This window comes from Lampris incognitus, chromosome 6 (assembly GCF_029633865.1).
Source record: "Lampris incognitus isolate fLamInc1 chromosome 6, fLamInc1.hap2, whole genome shotgun sequence".
NCBI lineage: Eukaryota > Metazoa > Chordata > Actinopteri > Lampriformes > Lampridae > Lampris > Lampris incognitus.
The window spans coordinates 64153107-64172181 of record NC_079216.1 but is presented as its reverse complement, the minus strand read 5'-3'; the positions used below and the strand labels follow the sequence as shown (position 1 = coordinate 64172181).

At 49.3% G+C, this 19075-nt stretch overlaps 1 protein-coding gene across 2 annotated transcripts in view; it reads left to right on the top strand.

Annotated features, from left to right (window-relative positions):
* Window positions 1-19075, top strand: part of vwf (von Willebrand factor) — a 42517-nt gene that overhangs the window by 9300 nt on the left and 14142 nt on the right. For both annotated transcript variants that reach the window (XM_056281664.1, XM_056281663.1), the window contains 25 exons: window positions 757-893; window positions 987-1125; window positions 1253-1353; window positions 1860-2055; window positions 2134-2349; window positions 2504-2750; window positions 3321-3418; window positions 7199-7350; window positions 7460-7563; window positions 7650-7788; window positions 8947-9081; window positions 9197-9343; window positions 9494-9634; window positions 10189-10287; window positions 10381-10537; window positions 11838-12005; window positions 13628-13763; window positions 14447-14756; window positions 15587-16760; window positions 16843-16947; window positions 17088-17231; window positions 17324-17467; window positions 17640-17804; window positions 18486-18529; window positions 18667-18844. In XM_056281664.1, coding sequence (XP_056137639.1) covers window positions 757-893; window positions 987-1125; window positions 1253-1353; window positions 1860-2055; window positions 2134-2349; window positions 2504-2750; window positions 3321-3418; window positions 7199-7350; window positions 7460-7563; window positions 7650-7788; window positions 8947-9081; window positions 9197-9343; window positions 9494-9634; window positions 10189-10287; window positions 10381-10537; window positions 11838-12005; window positions 13628-13763; window positions 14447-14756; window positions 15587-16760; window positions 16843-16947; window positions 17088-17231; window positions 17324-17467; window positions 17640-17804; window positions 18486-18529; window positions 18667-18844 — 4776 coding nt within the window. The remainder of the gene's footprint in view (window positions 1-756; window positions 894-986; window positions 1126-1252; window positions 1354-1859; window positions 2056-2133; window positions 2350-2503; window positions 2751-3320; window positions 3419-7198; window positions 7351-7459; window positions 7564-7649; window positions 7789-8946; window positions 9082-9196; window positions 9344-9493; window positions 9635-10188; window positions 10288-10380; window positions 10538-11837; window positions 12006-13627; window positions 13764-14446; window positions 14757-15586; window positions 16761-16842; window positions 16948-17087; window positions 17232-17323; window positions 17468-17639; window positions 17805-18485; window positions 18530-18666; window positions 18845-19075) is intronic.

Here is a 19075-nt window from a genome sequence, read left to right as displayed (position 1 = left end):
GAAAATCTTATCATCTTCAACTCTGCCACCTCCAGCTCTGCCTCCTGTCTTTTCGTCAGTGCCACTGTCTCCAAACCATATAACATAGCTGGTCTCACAACCCAGATAGCAAACTTGCTGCGGCCCAGACCTGCCCCACACCGACACTTTCATCCAGGCCACACCGTGTGGAATGATGACACTTGGGCGGTCCGCTCCTGTTTGCCAGATCTGGGCCGGAACCAAGCCATAGCAATGCCGAATGTGCCACATATTTGCCAAAGGTGGCCCATATTTGTTTCGTGATATTTGGGCCACTTCAGGGTCACATCCAGATTACATGTTGTCCAGAGCACCGCGTCTTCGCCAAAAAAAGGCCCACATGGGATTTGGCATATTAGGGCCATATTTGCTATTATACATGTGGGCCACTTTAGCCTCACATCCATTTTATCAGGGCCAGAAGTAGGCCATCAGTGCTGCATCACTGCCCGAAGTGGCCCACATCCAGATGCTATCTGGGAACCATTTTGTAAACCTCCCCTTTAAGTCTTGCTGGTACCCTACTGTCGCAAATCACTCCTGACACTCTTCTCCACCCGCTCCACCCTGCCTGCACTCTCTTCTTCACCTCTCTTCTGCACTCCCCGTTACTTCTGACAGTTGACCCCATGTATTTGAGCCTGGTGAGAATAATGTCAATGGCAAATTTAACTGAGTCACCGCTTTCCCCTGAAAAAACAGCATTAAAACACAAGATTATCTGCCTTTTCGTAGGTGAGTGCTTGGTGATGGGCCAGTCGCACTTCAAGACCTTTGACAACAAGTTCTTCACCTTCACGGGCCAGTGTCAGTATCTGCTGGCCAGAGACTGCGAAGAGAGTCAGTTTTCCGTCATCATTGAGAATGTGCAGGTGATGGCCTCCGCTGTGCTGGTGTGCACTCCAGTTGCTCTTGTCCTTCGTGGCTGCTCGTCATCTGATTCGGCCTTTGTTGCTGTGTTTCAGTGTGCGGACGATCAGGATGCTGTGTGCACTCGTTCGGTGACCCTCAGCCTCCACTCTCTGGAGGACATGAAGGTGAAGCTGAAGCACGGAGGGATGGTCTCCGTCAATGACATGGACATCCAAACCCCAATGCACTATGGTATGTAGAGACACAAAAAAAGAACAGCTGTGATCAACTTTGTATTGTGGTGTGTGCATGAGAGTTTTATTGGATGATGACATGGAATGTAATCGATTGTCTGATGTTTATATTTCTTCTTCTGCAGGTCGTCTGCGTATCCAGAGGTCTGTTCAGTCTTCAGTGCGTGTCAAGTTTAGAGAGGATTTCCGTTTGGACTGGGATGGACGAGGTCGGGTGCTCTTAAAGGTAGGATGTAATTCAAAACAAAATTTCTTGGCATCCAGGTGGCATAGCGGTCTATTCCGTTGCCTACAACACGGGAATCGCCGGTTCGAATCCCCGTGTTACCTCCGGCTTGGTCGGGCGCCCCTACAGACACAATTGGCCGTGTCTGCGGGTGGGAAGCCGGATGTGGATATGTGTCCTGGTCGCTGCACTAGCACCTCCTCTGGTTGGGTCGAGGCACCTGTTCGAGGGAGGGAGAACTGGAGGGAATAGCGTGATCCTCCCATGCGCTACGTCCCCCTGGTGAAACTCCTCGCTGTCAGATGAAAAGAAGCGGCTGGTGCCTCCACATGTATCGGAGGAAGCATGTGGTAGTCTGCAGCCCTCCTCGGATCAAGAGATCGGGGCGGCTCGGAAGAGTGGGGTGATTTGCCAAATACAATTGAGGAGAAAAAAAAAAAGCCTTCTAGAGCTGATGAGGAACATCCAGCATCACAATAGTCTTTTGATTCTGGATACTTCCCCAGCTTGGACCAGCGTGGGCAGGACGCACCTGTGGCCTCTGTGGTAACTACAATGGTAACCAAGGTGATGACTTCCTGTCGGGTGCCGGACTGGTTGAGGCGGGGCCTTTGGCTTTTGGTCTGTCCTGGGGGATCAACGGAGACTGTGAATCCCATCACAGATCAGAGATTGACCCATGCACAATCAACCCCAAGAGAGGTATACACACCGACACACTCGCCAGTAGACGCAAAGACACACACACTCTAACCTCCAGTCTCCCTTCCCGGCTTTCAGTGCGTTTTGCGAAGGAGGCGTGTTCAGCGTTGATGTCGGAGGCGTTCAGCCCATGCCACTTCCTGGTGAACCCAGGTCCGTTCCAGAGGTTCTGCCACTACGATGTGTGTGCCTGTGTTGATGGCGAGGAGTGCCTCTGCTCTGCGCTGTCGTCGTACGTTGCTGCCTGTTCGGCCAGAGGGGTGCTGCTCAACTGGAGATCTCCCTCGCTCTGTGGTACCTTATAAACCACACACAGACACACACACACACAGACACACACACACACACACACACACACACACACACACACACACACACACACACACACACACACACACAGTAAAACAGTGTTGCAATGCAGTGGAGTTTTATCGTTTGTTCGATGCAGAGCTGAGGTGCACCGGAGGCCAGTCATATGAGGCCTGCGCGAGTGTGTGCGATAGGACGTGTCGGTCCCTCTCTGGGGCTGAAGCGGGCTGCGAAGGCGAGAGGATCTGTGACGAGGGCTGTTTCTGTCCACTCGGGCAGTACCTGAGCGACTCCGGAGAATGTGTGACGGCCGACCACTGCACCTGTCTGCACGATGGACAGCTTTACCAGCCTAACGATGTCTATGCTGACCACAACAGCATCTGGTCGGTTGCGCCGTCTTCTGTGTTTTTCTGTGCAGGCCCATACCCAGATAGCAAAATTGCTGTGGCCCAGACCTGTCCCGACACTTCCAGACACCGACACTTTCATCTGGCCCACATACCGCGTGGAATGATGGCACTTGGGCGGTCCGCTGATGTTTGCCAGATCTGGGCCAGAACCAAGCCATAGCAATGCTGCATGTGCCTTGCCAAAGATGGCCCAAATTTGTTTTGTGATATTTGGGCCATATTCACCATTTACCACACGGGCCACTTCAGGGTCACATCCAGATTACATGTTGCCGAGAGCACCGCATCTTTGCCAAAAAAAAAAAGGCCCAATTTGATTTGGCATATTTGGGCCATATTTGCTATTATACATGTGGGCCACTTCAGGCTCACATCCATTTTGTCAGGGCCATCAGTGCCACTGCATCATTGCCTGAAGCGGCCCACATCCGGATGCTATCTGGGTACGTACCCTATGTGCACGTGCAGAAACTGAGGATCTCTATTATGAGCGCTCTGGTCTTATTTCTCTTTCCTTGCTTGTTCATTTGTTTGTGTGTGTAGCTACTGTTTGAATGGCTCCATGCACTGCAGCTCCAATGAAATGGGGAACGCCATGCTGTCCGACCTCTTCTACGACGATGACTTTACTCCAGCCAGAGGTACCCTTTTTTATATTCTGAGGAGATGCAGAAAATCTCTCTTGACTGTTGAATGTCTTTTGTGTGCCTTTTTTATGCCGTTACACACTGTTTAACGTATATGTGAGCACCGCTCCCTTACATTGCATCCAAAGCCCCGTTTCCACTGCAGCATGGGAGGGAACAAATACCATGAACCTGCAAGTTTGTGGTATGTCTCAAAATGCTTAAAATTCCCCAAACTGACAAATTTGAGTGCATTTATTACTTTTAAATTATTATTATTGTATATTATTTTTAGTTAATTACTACCCTCACTCATGAACAAGACTCCGAGATACTTGAACTCCTTCACTTGAGGCAACAAATCAACCTGGAGGGAGCAATCCACCATTTTTCGGTAGCGAACCATACTGGTAGAGAGCTCCGTAGGGTGTCTGAGCTCAGCAGATAGGGTGAGGAGCTCAGGCATCCTGAGGGAGTTCGGAGTAGAGCCGCTGCTCCATTGCATCGAAAGGAGCCAGCTGAGGTGGTTCGGACATCTGATTAGGATGCCCCCTGGGCGCCTTCCTTTGGAGGTTTACTGGGCACGGCCAGCTGGGAAGAGACCCTGGGGTAGACCCAGAACTTGCTGGAGGGACTGCGTGTCTAATCTAGCCTGGGAACGCCTTAGGATCCCTCAGGAGGAGCTGGAGGACGTTGCTGGGGAGAGGGACGTCTGGCGTGCCCTACTTAGCTTGCTGCCGTCGTGACCTGACCCTGGAGAAGTGGCTGAAGATGAATGAATGAATGATTATTGTTGTTATTATTATTATTATTTATTATTAAGATTAGAGTGAATCTAATCTATTATGTCTGATCGGCAACAGTCTGAAAATCGGCAGTTTTGCATTTGGCAAGGCAAAGCACACAGAGTAAAACCAGCGAAACAAACAGGCAAATAAATTTGATTTAAAAGAAAATTAATTAAAAGCCATGGTGAACAGGTAGGTCTTTAGCTTGGATTTGAACGTGGTCAGCATTGTTTCAGGTCTTGGCTCTTCTGGAAATTTGTTGCCCATTTGAGCAGCGTAGAAGCTGAGGGCAGTTTTGCCTCTGGAAACAGCCAGTAATCCAGAACCAGCCGACCTCAGAGGTCTGCAAAGTTCTTACTAAGTCAGGAGATCTGATAAGTATCTTGGACCTAAACCGTTCACTGATTTATGGACAAGCAATAGAACTCTAAAGTCGATTCTGTGAGAAACTGGTTGCCGATGTAGTGATCTGAGAACTGGACTCATATGCTGAGCTTCTTCGGTCCTTGTTACAACCCTGGCAGCAGCATTCTGGATCAGCTGAAGCTGTCTGATTGCTCCTAGACAGACAGACTTGTGAACAGTCCTTTGCAGTAGTCCAGCCTGCTGGAGATAAAAGCATGGACAAGTTACTCTAGATCATGTTCTTTTTTTGGACCCCCCCCTTTTTCTCCCAATTGTACTTGGCCAATTACCCCACTCTTCCGAGCCGTCCCGGTCGCTGCTCCACCCCCCTGCCAATCCGGGGAGGGCTGCAGACTACCACATGCCTCCTCTGATACATGTGGAGTCGCCAGCCGCTTCTTTTCACCTGACAGTGAGGAGTTTCACCAGGGGATGCAGTGCGTGGGAGGATCACGCTATTCCCCGCAGTTCCCGCTCTCCCCCGAACAGGTGCCCCGACTGACCAGAGGAGGCGCTAGTGCAGCGACCAGGCCACACACCCACATCCTGGTTCCCATCCGCAGACACGGCTAATTGTGTCTGTAGGTACACCTGACCAAGCCGGAGGTAATACGGGGATTCGAATCAGCGATCCCCATGTTGGTAGGCAACGGAATAGACCGCTACACCCCCTGGATGCCCCTCTAAATCGTGTTCTGACATCAGGTCTCTGATCCTTCTGATGTTTTCAAGGTGGTAGATGTTGAGTTTGTTCATGATTTAATGTGACTACTGAAATGTAGGTCTGAATCCAGACCTACGGGGGCCTAAATTCAGACTGGAAAACATCAAGGTTTACCGCCAGAAAGTTGCTAAGTTGTCTAAAGAGAACTGTCTCAATAATTTTACCAATGAATGGCAGGTTTGATATGGGGCTGTGGTAGTTTAGTACAGATGCATCCAGATTAGTTGGTTTTAAAAGTGGCTTGATTGCTGCAGGTTTCAGGGCTTTGGGGAAGACCCCTGGAAGCAGTGAACTGTTGATTCTCTGTAATACATCTGTTGCCAGGCAACTAGAAACCTTTTTAAAAAAAAAATCTGAAGGCAACAAATCAAGGTTGCATGTGGAGAGTTTGAGATGTAAAACAGTTTCTTCAGGAGTTGTGAGGTGTATGACATCAAAACTGGTCATCTGTACCAGATTAGTTCTAGTTGATTGTTGAGGGGTGTTATTTAACTTATATGAGGAGGCATGGATATTTCCAGGCGGCACGGTGGTGCAGTGGTTAGCGTAGTTGCCTCACAGCAAGAAGGTCCTGGGTTCAAGCCCCGGGATAGTCCAACCTTGGGGGTTGTCCCGAGTCGTCCGCTGTGTGGAGTTTGCATGTTCTCCCCGTGTCTGCGTGGGTTTCCTCTGGGTGCTCCGGTTTCCTCCCACAGTCCAAAGACATGTAGGTCAGGTGAATCAGCCGTACTAAAGTGTCCCTATGTGTGTGTGTGTGTGTGTATGTGGGCCCTGTGATGGCCTGGCGGCCTTTCCAGGGTGCCGCCCAGTGACTGCTGGGATAGGCTCCGGCATCCCCGTGACCCTGAGAGCAGGATAAGTGGTTTGGATAATGGATGGAGGGATGATGTTTCAAATTTTTTTGTCAGTAAAAAGAAGAAGCAAAGTCTTTTTGGAGTTGAATTCAGGTGGCATTGGTACTCGTGGATTGGTGAGTCCATCCATGGTGGCAAACGGTGTGTGTGCGTCATTATTCTCTGAATTAACGATGTGAGATTGGAATAATTATCTTGCATTTTTCAGCTCAGATCATAATAAATTCGAAGTTTAGTTTGCCGCCATTTACACTCAGCTTTTCGACACGTTCTTTTTTGAAGTTTGGCCTGTGGGGCGTTCCTCCACCCAGTTAGCAAAATTGCTGTGGCCCTCGTACCACGTGGAATGATGGCACTTGGACGGTCTGCTCCTGTTTGCCAGATCCGGGCCAGAACCAAGCCATAGCAATGCTGCATGTGCCACATATTTGCCAAAGGTGGCCCATATTTGATTTGTGATATTTGGGCCATATTCACCATTTACCACACGGGCCACTTCAGGGTCACATCCAGATTACATGTTGCCCAGAGCACTGCATCTTTGCCAAAAAAAAAAGGCCCACATGTGATTTGGCATATTTGGACCATATTTGCTATTATACAGGTGGGCCACTTCAGGCTCACATCCATTTTGTCAGGGCCAGAAGAAGGACATCAGTGCCGCATCATTGCCTGAAGTGGCCCACATTCAGATGCTATCTGGGCACGGAGCTTTTTGCTTACTAGAAGTGACTTTAACTGGTGCAGTTTCATCAATGACATGTAAGATTTTAGAAATAAAACTGTCCAGAAGACATGACTGATGCTGACAGACAGGAAGGTATCAACGAGATGCCTGAGAAACTGCTACGCTGCTATATTCACTGATATATCATTTTTTGACTATTTCAGACCTGGTGTGAGTGCCCACTATGACAGTCTTATCAAACAAAACAAAAAACTGACCGATTTAACTCCGTGCTACTAACCTGTGCTGCGTGTTTCTTTTTTCTTTGTCTTTTTTTGTTGTTGTGTTTTTGTGTAGATCGGAGGTCAGTCCCTTGCCCCCCTCCGCTGATGCGAGTGGAGTGTGATGCTGGTGAGAAGGGGCTGGAGTGTGCCAGGACCTGCCAGAACCTGGACCTGCCCTGCCTCAGCCTGGCCTGCATCCCGGGCTGTCTCTGTCCCCCTGGCACGGTAGGGATGCCCGTATGTGTGAGCGTGCACGTGTTCGATTGTGCGCCCGCCTGTGTAATGCAGCACGACTCTAAAATGAAATGCAGATTGATGTGTGGATCGATTTCAGGTGCGCCACCTCAGAGAGTGCATTGCACCAGAGCAGTGTCCTTGTTACCATAACAACAGACCCCATGCCTCAGGACAGACCATCTCAGTGGACTGCAACACCTGGTAAAAACAATGTGTACAGTCTTGCTTACAATGATGAAGGCACGCACGCACTGTGTTCGACTGACACGCTTCTTCTTCTTGTGCAGTGTTTGTGAGAACAGGAAGTGGCGCTGTACAGAGAAGGTCTGTGATGGAGTGTGTCGCACTGTGGGAGAGGGGCATTACATCACCTTCGACGGCCTCATGTACTCCTTCCCTGGACTCTGTCAGTATGTCCTGGCCCAGGTGAGAGATAGAGAGAGAGTGAGAGAGAGAGAGCGAGCGAGAGAGAGAGAGAGAGAGAGCATGATCAAAAACATCTCAGGGGGCATCCGGGTAGCGTGGCGGTCTATTCCGTTGCCTACCAACATGGGGATCACTGGTTCGAATTCTCGTGTTACCTCCAGCTTGGTCAGTTGTCCCAACAGACACAACTGGCCATGTCTGCGGGTGGGAAGCCGCATGTGGGTATGTGTCCTGGTCACTGCACTAGCGCCTCCTCTGGTCGGTCGCGGCGCCTGTTCGGGGAGGGGGGGAACTGGGGGGAATAGCGTGATCCTCCCACACGTGCTACGTCCACCTGGCGAAACTCCTCACTGTCAGGTGAAAAGAAGTGGCTGACGACTCCACGTGTACCGGAGGAGGCATGTGGTAGTCTGCAGCCCTCCCCAGATTGGCAGAGGGGGTGGAGCAGCGACTGGGATGGCTCGGAAGAGTGGGGTAATTGGCCAAGTGCAATCGGGGAGAAAAAGGGGGAAAAAAATCCCCAAAACCCACCCAAAACCCCCTCCCAAAATAAACAAATAAAAAATATCTTAGGAGCAGGAGCAGGCTTTATAAGGACTTTGCTCGAGTCCTTACTAAGACCAAAAAAGTGGATCACGTCACTCCAGTTTACACCGGCCTCTTGTCCGCCAAAGAACTGATTTTAAAACTCTGATCTTGGTTTGTACAACACTGAATGGTTGAGGGCCAAAATACATTTGTGATCCTCTGCTATACTCTGAACCATCCAGACCTCTCAGGTGGTCTGGGACAGGTCTGCTTTCTGTCCCCAGAGTCAGAATTAAACATGCAGAGGCACCTTTCAGTTGCTATGCACCACACAACCGCTAGGGGGTGTAAGAAAATATCATGATATTATCTTTCGTGATACTGTATCGATTCTCAAAACCACTATATGGATTTTTAATTGTTTACATGTAAAGGTTCGTGACAAATATGTTGTGTTGTGTGTAACCCCACGACCACTAGATAACAGTGTTGTAATCTATCTATTATGCTACATACTTATACTACATACTTATACTACACCTTGGTGTCAAAACGGTAAACAACACTGATTTGTTTTGTCTCGCTGTGCCCCCCCCCCCCTTGTTTCTCTCCATCCTCCGTTTGCTTCAGGACATGTGTGATGGGGAGGATGGATCATTCCGCGTGTTAGTGGAGAACGAGGCCTGTGGAATTGTTGGACATCGCTGTGCCAAAGCTGTCACGGTCTTCTACCAGGGAGGACTCATTACGATGCAACATGGAGAGGTAACACACACACAAACACACACACACAGACACACACACTTTTACTGGTAAGAATTGCCCCCCCCCCACACACACACACAGCAACACTGTGTGTTTCTACATTTGTATGTCAAAGGTGAAGATGAGGAGGCCAGTGAGGCAGGGCTCGGAGGTGGAGATCATCCATTCCGGTCAGTTCTACATCCTGCTGCTGGGGAAGCACATTTCTATCAGCTGGGACCAAAGCACCCGGCTCCTGCTCCACATCTCAGCCAAATACCGGGTAAGAAGCTGTTAGGGCACCACCTTCGCACCAACTGTAGCATCAAACTGCTCGTGTGTTTGTGAGTGGGTTTTTGTGTCCACATGTGTCGAAAATAAGTCAACCCATCCGTTGTTTAACCCCACATGTGTGTACTTGTGCTGTGTGTAGGGGCGGGTGTGTGGCCTGTGTGGTAACTTTGATGGGAACGTCAACAATGACTTGATGAGCAGCAACAACCAGCTGGAGATCGACTCCAACCACGTTGGGAACTCCTGGAAGGTCAAACCCAGCTGTGCTGATGTCACACAGGTGACCCACCTTCCCGTCCATATAAATACGAACTGTAACACTAATAGGGGCAACGGCATTTTGTATGTTTGATTAAAAAGGTATTCACTCAGGGATCGCTGGTTCGAATCCCCGTGTTACCTCCGTCTTGGGCGGGCGTCCCTACAGACATTTGGCCGTGTGTGCGGGTGGGAAGCTGGATGTGAGTGTGTGTCCTGGTCGCTGCACTAGCGCCTCCTCTGGTCAGTCGAGGTGCCTCTTCGGGGGGGAGGGGGAACTGCGGAGAATAGCGTGATCCTCCCATGTGCTATGTCACCTTGGTGAAACTCCTCACCGTCAGGTGAAAAGAAGCAGCTGGCGACTCCACATGTATAGGAGGATGCATGTGGTAGTCTGCAGCCCTCCCCGGATCGGCAGAGGGGGTGGAGCAGCGACCGGGACGGCTCGGAAGAGTGGGGTAACTGGCCCAAAAAAATCGATTGGGGAGAAAAAAGGTATTCATTGTATTGCATTAAATGTGTGTGTGTGTGTGTGTGTGTGTACTCATTTACGTGTGTATTTGTGTGCGGGTGCAGCTGCCCACTCCTTGCAGCGACAACCTGGTGAAGCAGGTAACAGTGGAGCAATCCTGTCGTGTGCTTACGGGCCCCCTTTTCAAGGAATGCAACAGCCAGGTGGGTGGAGGTACCCCGATGACCACGATACCCTCAGCATGTGTTCCCCACACGCCGATCTCACCCTCACCTCTTTCCCTTCGTGTCTCCAAGGTGGACGCAGAGCAGTACGTGGAGATGTGCGTGGAGGCGGCGTGCTCTTGCCCATCGGTGGGCGACTGCGTGTGTTTCTGTGACGTCGTTGCAGCCTATGCTCAGGCTTGCTCTGAGAGGGGTGTGTCCATTAGCTGGAGGTCCAACGACCTATGTCGTGAGTATGACGTCACCGTCTTGTAAAAGTTCTGAAGAAAGTGTCTTTATGCGTCCAGATGAACTGATTCTTCGATTGGTGCTGAAGAAAGCTCGTCCCTCAGAATCTATTATACTTTGTGGGGAGTCAGGGTGTAACAAGGTATACTGCGCCCCAACACCACCCCACTATATGATTTACATAAATTACCCCATTTGACGTGACCTTGTTATCTTCTAAATGTAGGCTATTTCAACAGCGCCCTGGACCTTTAAATGCTTTTCAAAATAAGCCCCAGCCCCTTACCCCGTTGGTTGTAATGTTTTCTACCCCACCATTGGTTGCTGTGCATCGTAACTACCTACCCCATTGGTTGTAATAGTTCAAATGTTTCTCCTCTCATTGGTTGCTGTCCACCGAAATTAGGGGTGTGACACGGGGGGCAACATATAGATTGTTTGCATATGACGTCACGAACTACAGATGGAGGGCAGGAAGTGATTTTCTGCATAGGAAGCACTAGCACAAACTTTCGAAATGCCTATGTTTGGCGTCATTAACTTAGACACCACAAGGAGTTTTCATTGAGTACCAAAAGTTGTTGTTCATAATGCAAGAAATGGATGAAAACGCCGGAAAAAATGGCTTGTGAACCGTCTGCGGTCGGGGAGGATAACGCGCGTGTGTGCAGTGACCACTTTGTCTAACAAACTACCTCTTCATAACATAAGATCATGTCCAACATGTCTTACTTCCTGTTTATACAGTTCTCTCATAACGTCGTCTAAACTAGCACAGTTCGGGCTAAACTAGCTCCGTCTCGTCCATTCTGCTTTTCACTTCCTGCCCTCCATCTGAAACTCGCACATCATCAGAATCACGTGACTGCAAACAAGCTTATATACTGTGTTTTCTTTGTTGAATCACATTAGCAGCTGATGAGTGCGCGACGCACGAAACAAGCTTATACTGCTATGTATTACAAGTTTTTTCCTACATCTATATATATATATATATATATATATATATATATATATTATATACACTCACACACACACATACATATATGTTGACCCTTTTTTGAAATCATCCCTGAATAATTAACCCAAATTAGATCCTGAAGCGTTAATTAAACTCAAATCAAGTTTCTTTATGTAGCGCTGAGTCTCAGAGGGTTTGCATTCTGGCAGTGAGACACCGATACAGTTTAACCCCGTGGAAAGACAGCTCTTCAACACAAACAATACAAATTAGAAGAAGTCGAACAGTAGTCAGAGGAAATTCATCCTTACGTACTTGTGTGTGTGTGTGTGTTTCTTAGCTATGAGCTGTGACGAGCTGAACACTAGGGGCTCGTCAGTGGGCGAGGAGCTGTGCCAGTGGAGGTACAACGCCTGTGGCTCTGCTTGTCAAATCACCTGCCAGCACCCAGAGCCTCTTCACTGCCCGCTCACCTGTGTGGAAGGCTGCCACGCCTCCTGTCCCCATGGTATTAAACACTCCTCTGCCTCAACACAAAACACTCCTCACATGCACCCGCTCATACTCGTATGAAGAAATGTATTAAAGGTCTGCTTTCATCCATCTTGTGTGTGATACAGACACCACCACTGGGTAACACTCCTGAGTATTCACACCTTTGAAGGTTGAGTTAAAAGGAGGATTCCGTCCGGGTAGTGTAGCGGTCTATTCCGTTGCCTACCAACACGGGGATCAGCGGTTTGAATCCCCGTGTTACCTCCGGCTTGGTCGGGTGCCCCTACAGACACAATTGGCCGTGTCTGCTGGTGGGAAGCCGGATATGGGTATGTGTCCTGGTCGCTGCACTAGCGCCTCCTCTGGTCAGTCAAGGTGCCTGTCAGGGGGGAGGGGGAACTGGGGGGAACAGCGTGATCCTCCCACGCGCTACGTCCCCCTGGTGAAACTCCTCACTGTCAGGTGAAAAGAAGCGGCTGGCGACTCCACACGTATCGGAGGAGGCATGTGGTAGTCTGCAGCCCTCCTCGGATTGGCAGAGGGGGTGGAGCAGAGACCGGGACGGCTTGGAAGAGTGGGGTAATTGGCCAAGTAGAATTGGGGAGAGAAAGGGGGGGGGGAAGGACGATTCCAGTTTTCTTATAATCTATATCTTATTTTCACAGTTTCTGCCAGTCGGGACTGTTGGTTATAATGTTATTTTATTTACCAGCTTTGTTGAGGAAATTTTAGACATGGGAGCACAGGTTTTTGTTGGGGGGGGGGAGGGGGGCATACAATATTAGCATCAAACCTATGCTTTCAATAAAAAAGAAAAAAAAAACCAGCAGCTCTGTTTGACTGTGTACACGGTTTCCAATTATATATGATTTTTGCATCGTGCTGGCTAGGGGTGTAAGTAAATATTGATACACTCGAGTATTGCGATATTATCTTTTGTGATACTGTATCACTTCTCAAATCACTGTATCCACTTTTAACTGTTTACATGTAAAGGTTCGTGACAAACATTTTGTGTTGTACGTAACCCCACGACCGCTAGAAACAGTGTTGTAATCTGTCTTCAGCCATTTGACTCTTCCAACTCCAACCCAACAACGTAAACCGAGACAGGAAGTAGCATAAGCACAAAGAACACAGGCCTATGAAATCACAATATATCGCCTTTCTTACAGTATCACAATATATTGTGATATATCGAATCGTAACCCTGTATCGTGATACGTATCGTATCGCCAGATTCTCGCCAATACACCGCCCTGGTGCTGGCTGGGTACTATGATGGGTCGTTCCAGCAAGCTCAACCAGCAAGTAGCTCAGGATTGTGATGGGCCATTGAAAAGGATATTTAAAGTAATAACTTCCGACATTCATTTTCATTTTCACTCCCAAGTCGTAAATGAAATGATTGGTTTAAATTAGACTGGTTGGAACAGGTCGGACCCTTGTATTCCTTAGCACCATAAGATGTAAACCTGTTGTAAACCTGTTGTCTAGTGGTAGTCCTGTGGTCCAAATCTCCGGTGAGTAAAATTATATCACAACCGATATGCAAGATGGCAAAAACTACAAAAATAAGACCCAGGTTGTTAAAAAACAGGACTATCATTTCACTCCTCCCCTTTTATTGCTTAGGTCAGCTATTGGATGAAGTGGCCATGCATTGCGTAGATCCCTCCCAGTGTAAGGTGTGCATCCATGAGGGTCAAAGAATCTCCCATGGCAACAAGGTCATCCTCAATCATGACAACCCAGAGCACTGCAAAATTTGGTAATGATCCATGTATTATAACTTTCCTACACTACTACTACTACTTTCGGCTGCTCCCGTTAGGGGGCGCTACAGCAGATCATCTGTTTCCATCTCTTCCTTTCCCCTGCATCTTTCTCTGTCACACCAGCCACCTGCATGTCCTCCTCCCTCACCACATCCATAAACCTCCTCTTTGGCCTTCCTCTTCTCCTCTTCCCTGGCAGCTCCATATTCAGCATCCTTCTCCCAATATACCCAGCATCTCTCCTCCACACATGTCCAAACCATCTCAATCTTGCCTCTCTTGCTTCGTCTCCAAACCGTCCAACCTGAGCTGTCCCTCTAATATAATCGTTCCTAATCCTGTCCTTCTTCATCACTCCCAATGAAAATCTTAGCATCTTCAACTCTGCCACCTCCAGCTCCACCTCCTGTCTTTTCATCAGTGCCACCGTCTCCAAACCATACAACATAGCTGGTCTCACAACCATCTCGTAAACCTTCCCTTTAACTCTTGCTGGTACCCTTCTGTCACACATCACTCCTAACACTCTTCTCTTTCCTACCTTTCCTCTCTCCTATAACTTTACTACACTGTGTATATTTTTTCCTCCAAAAACCAACAGTTTGTGTTATCCACGACTAGTTTGAGATTTGTCTGTTTTGCGCACTGAGAAAGTGTGTGTTTGTGCTCACTACAGCCACTGTGAGGACAACGTCCTTAGTTGTGAGGTTTGCAACCACTCGGACATGTTCTCCACTCACGCGCCGACGTCGCCCCCGATCACCTCCACCGCCCCGCCCTTCTCCACAATGATGCCCACAGGGACCTGCGACCGCGCCATGGACCTGGCGTTCCTGTTGGACGGTTCGGCGGCACTGGGCGAGGATGAGTTTGAGAAAGTGAAAGAGTTCATCTTGGCGGTGGTGGAACGCTTCCGAATGGGCTCAGCTCACACGCGAGCCACGGTGCTGCTCTTCCACTCTGGCGTCAAAACATATGACCTGCAGGTAACATGAATGCATAGTTACCAGTGGCGGCTGGTGCTAAAAAAAATTTGTGGGGGGGGGGCAATTTACCTCGGTGCAGCACACCTGACAGCTGCTTTAATGTCCACACAGTCACAGAGTTATTACGAAGGACAATGTACCCTATAGATTTTATCAGGTTTCGTAGACGGTGGATGATTGACAATCGAGACGAGGTGTGGTGGTGGGTGTGAACATGACTGACAGCCACGAGAATTGTCAAGTCACATCAGATTAAACAACATTAAAACAATACCAATTCGCTGCCAATAAAAGTGGGGTATTCTGGGGCGCATAGAACAGCGCCCCCTGGAAAATCTGAAGAAACCAATCAGACAGCAGCCTCAGGTCACCTGCTCGCCACAAGTTCGAGGGCTTACATAAGGTATCGTTTGGCCGGCGCCCCTCACCCAGGAAGTATATGTATTCAGACAGAAATCACCCAAATACCATTTGAACCAATATTTAATGGCTGCTGACAGGCGCTCACAGACTGAAAACACTTTTATTTCATGATTATTTGCCTTATACAACTAAATTATATTTAACATGTTTTAGTAGATTCTCTTGATAGTTGAAGGGGGCAGCGCCCCAGCGCCCTGTACCGGCCTGCCGTCACTGGTAGTCATTGACAAAGGCTTAATGCTTAATGTACCTCATCAGGCATTCTGTGGAGTGATTATGTATTTATGCATTTTACCGTATAAAATTGGTACCTTTGCAGACTCAAAAAAAAAAGTCACACCAAAAGTCACTGAGTTTTCTTTCTTTTCTTCACCCTTTGTTGTCCACTTCCTTACTCCTGACTGCAGGTCCAGAAGTGGCTGTTCAAGAAGACGGTGCATGAGCTGCATTACACAGGGGGAAACGCTGCCTTCCTGGATGAGGCTGTCAAATACCTGGCCATCAATATCTACGATAAGAACAAACGCGAGCATGCCGGCCGTGTTGCCATCATCCTGACTGCGAGTGCCAACCCTCGCCCCATGCGCGCCACTGTAAAGATGCTCCGCAAGAAGACCATTACAACCCTGTCTGTGGCCCTGGGGCCCGGGGCCAATTTGGGGCAGATTAATGAGATCACCAAGGCCAACCCGGAGAACAGGGCCTATGTGCTAAGCAGCACAGGTGAGCTGCCTGATCGTCTCCTAGAGCTGTCAGATTACCTCTGCACCTTGGGTCTGGAACCCGAGGGGGCCAAACCCGTGCCAACCAAGCCTACACAGGTTAAACCTGTCCGTAGTACAACCACGACTGTCCAGCCCGCAACTTTAGAGCCCAACCCCACGCAGCAATTCTCCTCTAGTCCTACCCCGACCTTACCCGCAGGCCAGTCTCCAGTCACAACATCGCCCTCCTCCAACCCTGCAGCCAAAGACGTGACCTTCATTCTGGAGGGCTCCGATTCGGTAGGGGAGGTCAACTTTAATAAGTCCCTGTACTTCTTGGAGGAGGTGATCTCAAAGCTGTCAGAGCAGGAGGAGTCAATTCGCATCACCGTGATTCAGTACTCCGTAACCATCACCGTGGAGATCAGTCGCTTGGAAGTGCGGCGGCAGAAGACCCTGCTGATTCAACGACTGAGGGAGATCCGTTGGAGAGGTGGCTCTAAGACAAATACAGGTGCTGCTGTCACAACCTCCCTCCAGCAGATAACCACAACGAAGCCTGCTCCAGGTCCCACCGCTTCCAAGTTGGTCTTTCTTGTGACAGAGAACCCGCCTACTGATACAGTGACACGTCCCCCAGCGACAGACACGCAAACGCATATATATCCAATCGGAGTGGGGCCGAAGGTCAGAGAGAATGACCTGATGGATCTCAGCTTCCCACGGCGCCCACTGATGGTGGATGACTACAATCGCCTGCGGTCCCTGGTCCATCAGGTTGTGAATATCACGCACAACACCATCAGACCCCGCTTCCCGACACTGCAACCGCCCTTCCTTCAAACTTTGAGTCCACGTACCACCCTGCCACCCTCAGGTACAACAGACACACCCGTTCCAGTCGTTCAGTCCTCACAGAGGCCATGATGGGGTTTTGACGTGAATTTCTCTTTGAGCAGTACCATGTAAGAAGCCCATGGACGTGGTTTTCCTGTTGAAGGCTGGTGAAGAGTTTGAGGACATGAAGACGTTCGTGAAAGCCTTCATCAACAGTGCAAACACAGGTATGTCCCGTCCCTAAATTCTCCAACGTTGCGATCTCTGTGGAAGTATTCAAGGGTGTAGCGCCGCCCACATTCTGCCACTGCGTACGAAGGCAATGCTGTCGTGCTGCAGTGGACTGACTTGCTGTTTATGTGCGCAGGACGAAATGACACCCAGGTGGGTGTGGTTCAGTACGGAGACGGCAGTACGGCAGAGGTGACATGGAAGGATGAGCAGAGTAAACCACACCTGTTAAACCTGGTGGATGACATGCACAGCAGAACCTCCGCTGCCCCAGCCCTGGGTAATGGCAACAAATACGTGCACACACTCACACACACACACACACACACACACACGTGCACACACAGATTCCTCACTGCTCTCTCTTCCCAGGCTCTGCATTGCGATTTGCCGTTCAGACGTCCATCTCACCAGCCAGCGGTGGCAGAGCAGGGGTGGCCAAAGTAGTGGTGATGCTTGTGACTGACAGATCAACTGACGACGTCCAGGAAGCCTCTAACGAGGCTCTGGTAGCTGGTGAGGCATCGCTGACATGATCATTATAGGATGCACTGTTCTTTTTATTTTTTCACTTCAATTTATCTGGTATTCCTCCTCCTTTGTCCCCCCCCCCCCCCCGTTGTCCCGTGTCCCGTCTGTTTGACTGTTGTAGCGTTAGGGCAGGGATCTGATTAATCTCCTCCTTCAGGTGTGTCTGTATTCCCAATCGGCGTGGGACCCGGTTATGACAGGACCGAGCTGAACGCGCTCAGTGGCCGTAGAGATCAGGACCACACTCTGCACTTGAGCAGCATGGATCAGTTACGGATGCTGCTGACTCTGGACCATGGGTACACGGAGAGGCTGTGCCGAGGTGTGCACACACAAACACTCACACATTCATACACATTCATTATTTGATTTATTTATTTAGAATGATTTATTATCATTATTATTTTATATTGATAAGATATCAATAATTACATCAATATCAATTGTTATTGATAAGCAATTATTCATTAATGTTCAGTTCACTGGGTGTCCGGGTGGCGTGGTGGTCTATTCTGTTGCCTACCAACACGGGGATCGGCGGTTCGAATCCCCGTGTTACCTCCGGCTTGGTCGGACGTCCCTACAGATATAATTGGTTGTGTCTGCGGTCGGGAAACCGGATGTGGGTATGTGTCCTGGTCGCTGCGCTAGCACCTCCTCTGGTCGGTCAGGGCGCCTGTTCTGGGGGAACTGGGGAGGAATAGCGTGATCCTCCCACGCGCTACGTCCCCCCTGGCGAAACTCCTCACTGTCAGGTGAAACGAAGCGGCTGGCGACTCCACATGTATCAGAGGAGGCATGTGGTAGTCTGCAGCCCTCCCCGGGTCAGCAGAGGGGGTGGAGCAGCGACCGGGAGGACTCGGAAGAGTGGGGTAATTGGCCGGATACAGCTGGGGGGGGGGAAAGGGGGGGAAATTAAAAAAAATTCCGTTCACCCCAGTTTGATTGTTCCATACCGATGATGATGATGATGATGATGATGATAATGTGATTTGATTCTCAGCTGGTCCTGGGTCATGCGTCGATGATAGTGGAACTGAGAGAAAGGTGCGTAACTTTCACTGAGCTGAACTGATAGCTCTTTGAATATACAGTAGGGATACAATAGAGATGTTCTTTTACAGGATGCATTATGGCATCCATTTAGATTTCCGTGCTTGTGCGTTTGTGCGCGATTGTTCCAGCCTGGTGAGTCTTGGCTCTTGGAAGATGGCTGCCACTCACTTCTGTGCCACCCCAGCGGAGCGGTGACAGTCCAGAACCACAAGGTCAACTGCGACAGACTGGAGCTCCCGGCATGCAGAAACAACATGATGCCCGTCAAAGTCCAGGAGAGCTGTGGATGCCACTGGGAATGCCCCTGTGAGTTCAGCACAAACACGGACGAGATATACTCTTGTGTCTACTGACGTCTTTACTTTAAGCACGTGCTTTGACCTACACTGATGGACACAGTGCTTAGAAAGTAGAAACCGATAGGCAACAAATTCAACAATTGTTTATTCCAAGTGAAGAAGAACATCATAGCATAATTTTTGGCTTTAACTTTGATAGTATGGTATAGTAAGCCTCCCCACTTGAATTATTTTACAA